Source organism: Mirounga leonina, unplaced genomic scaffold (assembly GCF_011800145.1).
Source record: "Mirounga leonina isolate KUSES-001 unplaced genomic scaffold, KU_Mleo_1.0 Mir_127, whole genome shotgun sequence".
Classification (NCBI taxonomy): Eukaryota; Metazoa; Chordata; class Mammalia; order Carnivora; family Phocidae; genus Mirounga; species Mirounga leonina.
The window spans coordinates 79,724,913-79,737,142 of NW_023270316.1; the positions used below are offsets into that span (position 1 = coordinate 79,724,913).

The 12,230-nt window shown below is 35.7% G+C and overlaps 1 protein-coding gene across 3 annotated transcripts in view; it reads right to left on the reverse strand.

Annotated features, from left to right (window-relative positions):
* ZMYM2 (zinc finger MYM-type containing 2) overlaps positions 1-12,230 on the reverse strand; it is an 80,167-nt gene that overhangs the window by 56,334 nt on the left and 11,603 nt on the right. For 2 of the 3 annotated variants that reach the window (XM_035003750.1, XM_035003747.1), the window contains one exon: positions 744-815. The exons of the other annotated variant lie outside the window; for it this stretch is intronic. In XM_035003750.1, the coding sequence (XP_034859641.1) occupies positions 744-815 (72 nt within the window). The remainder of the gene's footprint in view (positions 1-743; positions 816-12,230) is intronic. 3 annotated transcript variants of the gene reach the window in all.

The window sequence follows — 12,230 nt, forward strand, 5'->3', positions numbered from 1 at the left end:
GACACTCTCCAAAATGCAGAAAAAAAAAAAGACCAAAAAAAGAAAACCAATAAATAATAGAGCCACGGGGACCATGGGACAATAGCAGGAAATCTAATATATCTGGAATTAGGGTCTCAGAAGAAGGAAAGGGGGGAAGAGACAAATATTTTTAAAGAAATAACGGCCTATAATCCAGGATTGGATCCTAAACAAGAAGTAATTTTTTTTCCATTTGCTGCAAGGGACATTAATGTTTTAAAATGTGAATACGGTATTTAGATCAATCATATATAGCAGTAGTATGTCAATATGAATTCCTTGTACTACAGTTAAAATTATTAATTGTATACATTTATTATTCACATATTTATGTATTAATCTATTCATCTGGATAAAGGAATATGAGTTTGGAAATTTTTACAAAATAAAGGGTTTTTAATATCTTTCAGGTAGGCACAAAAGAGAGGACCTTTTATATCGTAGGTAAATGCCTATTGTGGACAAGGTACTGCGCATAAATTTTTTATCTGAAGATAATTTTTAATAAAAATACCTAAAAGCAAATTAAATAAATCACAATACATGTAAAATTTGTGAAATAAAGTTTACCTACGATAACATAAGGAAAAAATTATCTGACATATTTTTAGTTCATAAATTTTAATATACTTCAAAATGCACATGATTTTTCAGTTACATAATAAAGACAGTAGCAGTACATGAAATTGTCAAGGGCTAACCACAGCTACAGTCCTGCTTACCTCAGGCTGCATTAAGAAAGAGTCCTGCATGTGGTCTCGAACCTCCTTCAGGAAGCTTGGATGGCTACCTACCTAAAAAAATATTTTAAAAGACTTTAAAAAAAAAACATATAAAAAAAGGCTGCTTAATTGAAAGGTAAATAAGCAATCTGTCAAAGTTGATTCTTAATTATCTGTTTGTGTCTTACAAACTCATTCCGACTTTTAAAAATGCCTATCTGGGGGGTGCCTGGGTGGCTCAAGTCAGTTAAGAGTCTGCCTTCGGCCCGGGGTCCTGGGATTGAGCCCTGCTTCAGGCTCCCTGCTCAGCGGCGAGTCTGCGCCTCCCTCTCCCTCTGCCTCTGCCCCTCTCCCAGCTGTTCTCTCTCTTTCTCAAAATAAATAAATAAAATCTTAAAAAACAAAAAATGCCTATCTGTTCTATCCCCACTGCCATTATTAAATTATTTTAATTATCCTATAGGAAAAAAATCATTTAATGATAAAACAATAACAGGTAACAAATTATAAATATAAATAGACCCTTAAACTTACTTGCTTCTAAGTAGACCTAGCCAAAAAAAATTACTTATTTCTCTTAGATGACAACATATTCTAAGATCTCATTACAGCCTATGGTACCTCAAAGCATTCTAAATTAAGTGATTTGAAGATTATGCAGGTACAGTTTTCATTATTGGCAAATGGGTTGTTCTGGAAACTCTTTTTAGAGCACATGACAGTTTACAGCACATAATACTTTACATCTTTACCCCCTGCAGAAAGCATCCTGCTTTCCATTAAAGTCAAAATATTATGCAAGAAAGTGGAAAATAAAATATTGAAAGAGAAGTGTTAAGTATATAGTCTCCACTCCAGGATCTAGATTATTAATTACCTGTATCAGTATATTCCAGAAATTAATTCAGCAATGGGGATATAAACAATGGCAGCCAAGTTAAATGTTAGAAACAAACAGGGGAGGGGAGGGCAAGGGTAAGAAAAGATCACCATAGAGTTTTAGTTCCCCCAGGCTATAGGAAAAGACATTCACTATAGCATCTTGTATAGTGATCTCCAAACATGTCTGATTGTGTCCCTTTGTCAAGTAACAATGTATACATGGATTTCCATTTATTTACTTGTAAACTATGAACATGCAATATATGAATTAAACATGAAAATAATATTTTACAGAATGAAAGATAAAAAACTTTTTAAATAATTATTTCATTTAATGATAGTATAAAAAATATTTTCTATATCCACTAGAATGGAATCATTTGGTGTCAGTGGATACATAGCTGTAGGGAGCAGTAAGGAGATAATCCTCCTCCTCCCAGTTAGGGTGGATCAGCCAAAGCCCAGAGGGGAACCAGAATTCTACCCTCATCCAGCAATAACAAGGAGCTCCTCCCACCTCAATGGGTGTCAACAGAGGCCAAATGGAGAGCCCGGATTTCAACCTATACCTGTCAAAACTGAGGCTAGGCCTTCCTACCCCTACCACAGCAGTGTCAAATAAAACCAGCTAAAGCAGAAGGTTTATCTAAGATACAGAATATAGTAACATAATACCCAAAATTTCCAGGCTTCGATTAAAAAAAAAAAATCACGTATCCTATCAAAACCCAGAAAAACAACAATTTAAATGTAAAAAGATGGGTGCCTGGGTGGCTCAGCTGGTTAGTTGTCTGCCTTCAGCTCAGGTCATGATCCTGGAGCCCCAGAATCAATTCCTGCATCGAACTCTCTGTTCAGTAGGGAGTCTGCTTCTCCCTCTGCCCTTCACACCTCTGTTGCTCTCTCTCTCTCTCAAATAAATAAAATCTTTAAAAAATAATAAAAAAATAAAAATAAATGGAAAAAGACAATCAGTAGATACTAACAATGAAAGTACAGAGATGTTAGAATTACGACAAAGATTTTTAAAGCAGCCATGATAAAAATGTTTCAACAAAGAATAAAAATACACTTAACAATGAAAAACAGAAATTCATATAAAAAAATAGAAGATATAAAGAACAACAAAATGGAAATTCTAGGACTGAAAAAAATCAGTAACAAATTTTAAAAATCAATGGATTATGTCAAAAGAACACAGGAGCCAAGTGAAAGTGCTCCCAAGGGGAGAGCCTGGGTGACTCAGTTGGTTAAGGGTGGACTCTTGATTTCAGCTCAGGTCCTGATCTCAGGGCCGTGCCTCAGGCTTAGCACAAGGCATGGAGCCTGCTTAAGATTCTCTCTCTCTCCCCCCCTCATCCTTTGCTCCTTTCCCCTGCTGGGCACACTCTCTCTCTCCAAAAAAGGGAAAAAAAGTACAACATGGAAATGGGGTGAAAACTTTACAATGCAGAATCCCGACAAATGCTACTGCAGCAGGTGATCAACATCAACTTCAACAGTCATTTTAAATCATGTCGATAGATGTACTCTTATGATGTGATGAAAATGGCAGTGTAAAAAGTAAACACCTCTGTAACATCCCTCCTAAAAACCTGTAACTCCAATCTGTCTAATGATGAGAAACTTCAGACAAATTCCAACAGAGGGGCATCTTACAATATACCTAAATCCTAAAAACTGTCAAGGTCATCGAAAACAAGAGAAGTCTGAGAAAATGTCATAACCAAGACTAGCCTAAGGTAACATGATTACTGGATATAATGTGGTATCCTAGATGGGATCCTGGAACAGAAAGTGGACATTATATAAAAGTTAAGGAAATCTGAATAAAGTACGGGCTTTACATAATAACAAATATATTAATGCCAGTTCATTAATTGCAACAAATGTTACCTTACTGATTTAAGGTATCAATAAAAGACCATCACATGAGAACTCTGTACCATCTGCTTAGTTTTTCTGTAACATTAACACCATTCTAACTCTTAACTATAGAAAACAAACTGAGGGTTGCTGGAGGGGACATGGGTGGGGGATGAGGTAACTGGGGGATGGGCATTAAGGAGGGCACTTGATGTAAGGAGGGTACTTGATGTAATGAGCACTGGGTGTTACGTGCAACTAAAGAATCACTAAACTCTACCTCTAAAACTGAAAAAAAAAACCCGAAAACAAAAAACACCATTCTAAAAAAATTATTAGTAAACCCCAACCAACAGCAGAATGGAGAAGACAGAGGAAAGAATCATTGAAGGGAAATATAGAAATTATTCAAACTGAACTGAAAGAAAACAGACTTGGATGGAAAAAATAAAAAAGAACAGAGCCTCAGGGATTTGTAGGACTAAAAAAATATATAGAAGTTCAGGCTCCCTAGTTAGCCTTTTTCAACAAAGAATAAAAGTCACTATAGTCCTGGAGGGAGAGGAAGAAGATAGGGCTGAAAAAGTACTCAAAGAAATGTCTGAAAACATTGCAAATTAGGCAGAAGATACAAACCTACAGATAAAAGAAGGTGAGCAAACCCCAGAAAGGATAAACTGAAAGAATCACAATATTATCACAAATTCCTGAAAATTTTAAATAAAATTAAAATTTGAATAAAAATAAAGACAAAAAAATCTTGAAACCAGCAACAGAAAATGACATAGCTATAGGAGAAATACAATTCGAATTATGGCATAGAAAGACAGAAAACTTTTGGTCAATAGCCCCTCTACTCGATCCAAACACCACAGTAACAATGTGGCACTAAACCCACCCACACAAGAAAAGGACAAGTGGAGAGCCTAGACTCTTACGTTGGCCTGGCTGCAATGAGGTGCCCCACTGCAGCAACCCAGCTAAGGTGATGTGAGAAAAGGCTAAGTAGGGAGCCTGAAATTCTATCCTATCAGGAAGTAACGAGGTACCCTGTCACCTACCCCCTCTCAAGATGAGAACTGGTAGAGTCAGGACTTTCACTAGCAGTAACAAGGCCCAAATTGAAATTACAGTCTGAAGAGCAGAAAGAAAAAAACAATGAAGAAAAGTGAAAAAAGCCTAAGGAACCTATAGGACAGATCAAACAGACCAACATGTGCATTATGAGAGGCCCAGAAGAATGATTATTTCAAGTAATAATGGCTGAGGGCACCTGGGTGGCTCAGTCAGCTGAGCGCCTGCCTTCAGCTCAGGTCATGATCCCAGGGTCCTGGAATGGATTCCAGCATAGGGCTCCCTGCTCAGCAGGGAATCTGCTTCTCCCTGTCCCTCTGCCCCTCCCCCTGCTCGTGCTCTCTCTCCCGCTCTTTTTCTCTCAAAGTCTTAAAAAAAAAAAAAAAATCGCAAAAAACTTCATAAATATGATGATGGGAAACAAATCTACAAAGCTGAAAAGCACAACAAATTATAAGTAGGATAAACTAAAAAGACACACAACAGGACACATTATAATCAAACTGTTGAAAGACACAGACATTCTTGAGTAGCAAGAGACAAGCTATTTTCATCAGGACAAAGAATCCTCAATAAGATTTTCCACCAATTTCTCATCAGAGACGGTGCAAACAAAAAGGTAGTGAGATGACATATATAAAATGCTGAAAGAAAAGCTTTCAAACAAAAACACTATATCTGGCAAAACTATTATCCAAACATGAAGAAGAAATAAAGACATACCCAAATAAAAAACTGAGGGAATTTGTTACCACTAGATCACTCTACAAGAAATGCTAAAGAGAGTCAAAGATTTATGCTGAAATGGAAAGGAAACTAGACAGTAACTCCAGCAGAATGAAGAAATAACGTCTTTAGTATAAGTAACTACATGGGCAAATATAAAATACAATATTGCTATATTTTCGGTTTATAAGCCCAATTTTTATTTCCTACATAATTTTAAGGACAAATGCACAAAACACAATTGTAAATCTATGTTATTATGCAAACAATGTTTAAGATGTAATTTATTACAACATAAATGAAGGTGGGGCTATATAGGAGCAGAGTTCTTAAATGCCAATTAAGTAATCACCTCAAATTAGATATAAAATTTAGGATGTTAAATGTTAACCACATTCAGTAGCATATTGAAAGTATTACATACCACAACCAAGTGGGATTTATCCCAGTAATGCAAAAGAGTGGTTCAATAGAAGATAATGAATAAAACACATGAACACAAAGAAGGTAAAAACCACAGGATAATCTCAAATGGTAAAGTTTAACAAAATCCAACACACTTTTATGATTAAAGAAAAAAAAACCTCAACAAACTAAGAATAGAAGAAAACTACCTCAACATAATAAATGCCGTATATGAACAACCCACAACTAACATCAGACTCAACAGTCAAAGACACAAGGAAACCTGTAAGATCAGAAACAACACATGGCTGCTCAAACTTCTAGTCTACAAAATAGTGAAAGTTCTAGCCAGAACAGTTAGGAAAAAGAAATAAAAGGCATCTAAATTGGAAAGGAAGAGGTAAAACTACTGCTACTTGCAGATGACATGACTCTATATGGAGAAAATCCCAAGGGATCCACAATAAAGCTACTAGAGCTAATAAATTCAACAAAGTTACAGGTACAAGATCAACACTTAAATTTATCAGTTGTGTTTCTAAATACTAGCAATGTACAATCTGAAAAGGAAATAAAGCAACTCCATTAACAACAGTGTTAAAAAGAATAAAATACCTATAAATAAATATACCAAAGGAGGTGAAGACTTGTACGCTGAAAACTATAAACTGCTGAGAGAAATTAAGAAAGGTCTAAATGAATGGAAAGACATCCCATATTCACAAACAGGAAGATTTAACATTGTTGAAATGTCAATACTACCTGAAGCAATCTACAGGATCAGTGCAATCACTATCCAAATTCTAATAGCCTTTTCTGGAGAAATGGAAAAGCCGATACTCAAATAACATTGGAATGGGTCTAGAATACCCAATCTTTAAAGAAGAACAAAGTTGGAAGACTCATCTAATTTCAAAACTTATTACAAAGACGCAATTATCATAACAGTGTGGTACTGTTACGGTACTGTTCCAATACATGTCTACACACATGTAGACCAATGAACCAATGGAATATACAATTAGAGTCCAGAAATAAACCTACCCATCTATGGCCAATTAATATTTGACAAGTATGACAAGTCCATTCCATGGGGAAACAATACTCTCTCCAAAAGACTGATGCTGGGACAACTGGATTCCCATATACAAAAGAATTAAGCTGGATACCTGTCTCCATGATAAACAAAAATTAATTCAAAATGGACCAAAGACCTAAATATAAGAGTTAAAACCATAAAGCTGTTAAAATATAGGAATAAGCCATCTTAACCTTTGATTTGGCAACAAATTCTTAGATATGGCACCAAAGTCATAATCAACAAAGGAAAAAAGAGGTTAATTGGACTTTAACATTAAAATTTTTGTACATCAAATGACATTATCAATAAAGTAAAAAGGCAACCAATAAATGGGAGACAGCATCTGCAACCATAAATCAAATAAGGAATTAGGGGCACCTGGGTGGCACAGTCGGTGGAGCAGCCAGCCCACTCTTGGTTTTGGCTCAGGTGGCAAACTCCAGGTCCTGAGACTGAGCCCCAAAAGGGTCTTCACACTCTAAATTCAGTACAGAGTCTGCTTGAGACTCCCTCTCCCTCTGCCCCTCTGCCCCATGCTCAGGCACTCTCTCTCTCACTCTTGCTCTCTCTCAAATGAATAAATGAATCTTAAAAAAAAAAAGCAAAAAAACCTTAATAAGGGGTTAATATTCAGAATATTAAAAAAAAAAAAAAAAAAAAAAACTCCCGGGGCGCCTGGGTGGCTCAGTCGTTTAGGCGTCTGCCTTCGGCTTAGGTCATGATCCCAGGGTCCTGGGATTGAGCCCCGCATCAGGCTCCCTGCTCCGTGGGAAGCCTGCTTCTCCCTCTCCCACTCCCCATGCTTGTGTTCCTGCTCTCGCCATACCTCTCTCTGTCAAATAAATAAATAAAATCTTAAAAAAAAAAAAAAAACCTCCTAGGGGCACCCAGGTAGCTCAGTTGGTTAAGCGTCTGCCTTTGGCTCAGGTCCTGGGTGGGCTCCCTACTCAGTGGGGAGCCTGTTTCTCCTCCTCCCTCTGCACCCCCACCAGCTCATGCTCTCTTTCTCTTGCTCACTCTACCTCAAATAAATCTTAAAAAAAAAAACAAAAAAAAAAACCTCCTACAGCTGAAAAACAAAAGGAAATACAATGCAATTCAAAATGGGCAAAGGACTTCAATAGATACTTTCCCAGAGAAGATATACAAATCATCCATAAGCATGAAAAGTATACTCAACATCATTAGTAATCAGAGAAATGCAAATCAAAACCACAAAGAGATACCACCCCACATCTACTAAGATGATTAAAATAAAAAGCAAATGTTAAAAAACAAAGTAAGTGTTGGGAAAGAGGTACAGTAAATGGAAACCTCATGTATTGTTGTTAGGATTGTAAATTATCAATACAGTTGTTTCGGAAAATAGTTTCACAGTTCCTAAGAGAGCTAAACATAAAATTAGCCTATGACCAAACAAATCCACTCTTAGGTATATACCCAGAAGAACTAAAATATACGACTCAAACTGATACTTGCATGCCAATGCTCACTGCAGCATGATTCACACTAGCCAAAAGGTTGGAAACAACCAAAATGCCCTGCAACAAATGAATAGATAAACAAAATGTGGCCTATATATGAGCATTATTCAGAGGTAAAAAGTAATGCTACAACATGGATGAAACTGAAAACGCTACCCTAAGTGAAATAAACTAGACACAAAAGGACAGATAATGTATGACTTCAAGTATATGATCTAGAATAGGCAAACTCATAAAGACACAAAGTAGATTAGAAATTACCAGGGACCAGGGAGGTTAAGAGAAAATGAGGAGTTACTGGCTTGTCAGTTTCTGTTTGAGTCATTAAAAAGTTCTAAAAATAGGGACGCCGGGGTGGCTCAGTGGGTTAAATGTCTGCCTTCAGCTCAGATCATGATCCCAGGGTCCTGGGATCATATCCCATGTCGGGCTCCTTGCTCAGCAGAGCCTGCTTCTCCCTCTGCCTGCTGCTCCCCCTGCTTGTGTGCTCTCTCTCTCTCACACACACAAATACATAAAATCTTTAAAAAATAAAAATTAAAAAATTAAAAGTTCTAAAAATAGATGATGATTGCACATTATGAATGTATTTCATGACAACTGTATACTTAAAAATGTTTCAAAACAATTGGAAATTTTGTTTTATATACATTTATCACAATTTTAAAAACTTTGAGTTATTTTCTTACCATTTTATGCTCTGGAATGGTTTAAAATAGCAATGCGATTACCTAGTTTAAATCTGATGGAATTTCCCTATGAAACATCTGAGTCAGGGCTCCTGGGTGGCTCAGTCAGTTAAGCATCTGCCTTCACCTCAGGTCAAGATCCCAGGGTCTTAGGATCGGGCCCCACGTCAGGCTCCCTGCTCAGCGGGAAGTCTGCTTCTCCCCTTCCTCTACTCTTCCCTCTCCGCTAGTGCTCTCTCTAATAAATAAAATCTTAAAAAAAAGAAACATCGGAGTCTGTTTCTCTTTGTGGGGTAGTTCATTGATAACTATCTCTATTTCTTCAATGGAAATTTCTCTGCCTTATTTTATCTGCTCTGGGGTCAATTTAGGTAAATTATATTTTCACACACACAAAAATTCTATTTTCATGGAAAATTACTCAATCTAGGTTTTCAACATTTTTATATAAAGTTATATACAAAGTAGTCCCTTTGAAATGATTTTCTTCCATTTCCTCTGTTTTGATGGTTAAGTCCACTTTGTCATTTCTTATTTTTGTGAATTTGAGCATTTTTATTAAACCTCTTTTCCGGATTAATGATCAGCTGGTCTAGTTTTTCACGGAACTTAATTACCATAAAAGCAACATTCTGGATTATTTTGGTACTGCTTTTATTTCCTAACTCACTCCTACTTTTATTCCTTTTCTTCTTAGTTTGTTTTCTTTTTATAACTTTTTGTATTAATTATTTAATTCATTTATTTTCATTTTTATTGTTTTAAGCATGTAAAGGTAAGAATTTTGCTTTTAAGCATTTTTTTAAAGCAACTATAACACTGACATCTCAAGGAATGCACCCAAAAAAGGGAAACTAAAGACTAATGTCACTTATGAATACCAATGGGAAAGTACTAAATATAAACAATGACAACTGAAATTTAAAATATAATGATGACCTGGTATGGTTTATTCTAGCAATGCAAGAACAGTTAGATGGATTACAAAACTCATTAAAATAATTCACATATTAATAGATTAAAAGGAGAGGAAAAAAATCATACAATCACCTCCATAGACATGAAGACCTTCAAAACTCAACATTCATTTTTGATAAAATACTTAATAAAACAAAATTCAATGGGTACTTTTTTAATATGGTAAAATATATTTACCTCAACCCTAAAGCCAGCATCTAATTTAATAAGAAAACACCAAAGAAATTCCCACTGGAAAAACAAAGATATTCACTACTTCCACTATTCAAAACTGTACTGGAGTTATTAGGAAACGCCATCAGGCAAGACAAAATAATAATGGGAATGAGAAATGTAAAGAAAAATCTAAACTTTCTCTATTTGCAGATGGTATGATGGTTTAGTTAAAAATCCAAGAAAATTAACCAATGATGATGATTTAGTTAGATAGCAGGTATTTAAAATCAAAAAATATATGTGCATCATACATGTACACACACACATAAAATAATGGAAAAGAAAACCTCATTTAAAATAGTATCAGGGGTGCCTGGATGGCTCAGTCAGTTAAGCATCCTACTCAGGTCATGAATTTTCAGGGTTGTGAGATAGAGCCCAGGGTTGGGCTCAGCGCTCAGTGCTGAGTGCTGAGTTTGCTAGGGATTCCCTCCCTTTCCCTTCTCCCTCCCCCTCCTGCTATTCCCCCTGCTCCTGCCCAAGTCTCCAAGCCCTCACTCTCTCTCTCAAATAAATAAAATCTTTAAAATAAAACAGCAACAAGAAGATTAAAAAATATTTATGATTTTTTTTTTTTTTAGATTTTATTTATTTATTTGTGTGTGAGAGAGAAATCGCACACAAGCAGGGAGAGAGCACAAGGGGCAGGCAGAGGGAGAAGAACGCTCCCCACTGAGCAGAGAACCCATTGTGGCAGATGCAGGCAGATGCTTAACTGAGCCACCCAGGCGTCCCAAAATATTTATGAATTTAACAGGAACATACTGATATAACAAATAGAATGAAATCCCTTGTTCTATGATAGGACATCTTGACACCACAAAGATGCTGATTCTCAAGGACAATCATTTGGATGCAGATAATACTTAACCCATAATTCAACAATATACCAGAATAAATTCCATTAAATGCATTAAAGATTGAAATATTAAAATGAAGCCTTGCAAACAGAAGGAAAACATGAAAAGCATTCCTTTATAGTCTGGGAGTGAGGAAAGTGTATGAAACAAAATCCAGAAGCAATAAAAGAAAACTTAAATTTGACAATAAAATTTATTTTTTTTTTAAAGAGACAATAAAATTTAAAATGTTACATGACAAAAATTTATATAAACATCCAATCACAGTTATATATAACATGGAAGGGTATCATTACATATTAATGCCACTTACATAAACTTTATAAAGTCAGACCATGTTAGAAGTCAAAAACAGTGGGTATCTTTTAGGAGGCAGAAAGGGATAGTAATTGGGAGAGAACACAAAGGGGCTGATGGAGAATTGGTAATGTTCAGTTTCTTGAAGTTGGATTTTAAAAATCAAGAAGAAAGGCTCAGATTTCATTTATTAAAAACACTATAAGACAGGGATTGCTATTTCCACAACTTTACACACGGTGAAATGAGGCAAGGCACAAAGGTTAAATAATTTGCTCATGACACGGATGACTGGTGCCGCCAGGATTTTAACCCACACTAACTTACTAAAGCCAGCACTCTTAACCAAACCTTCTACGTATCAGAAGATAATAAATGCAACATAATCATCAAACATCAAACACTATAATGAAGTCTTGAAGATTATGATTAATCTGGTCCTTTCAATCACCATATAGCTTTCCTAATACTAATTTGCAGTATGCCACCCCAATGCAAATCCTACGAAAGCAGTAACTATGTCTACTTTACTTTCCACAAGTACTATTCCAAGCAAGTAAGACAGTACCTGCAACATGGCAGATGTTAAATAATTGTTTGTAAGCAAATTACAAATGCATTTGGCTCATTAAAATAAATGTTCTATTTATTTATTTATTTATTTATTTATTTATTTATAATGTAGGCTCCACACTCAGTATGGAGCCCAATATGGGGCCTGAACTCACAACCCTGAGATAAAGACCTGAGCTGAGATCAACAGTCAGAGGCCGAGATGCCCCATAATAAATGTTCAATTTAATGGAAAAAGCTGAGAAGATCAAAACCCAAACAAAAAATGGGTAAAAGAGGTAAGTAAATAGTTCACAAAAAAGGAAAGACAATTACTTCTGAAATATAAAAAACTGCTCATCATTCCTAATAAAAAG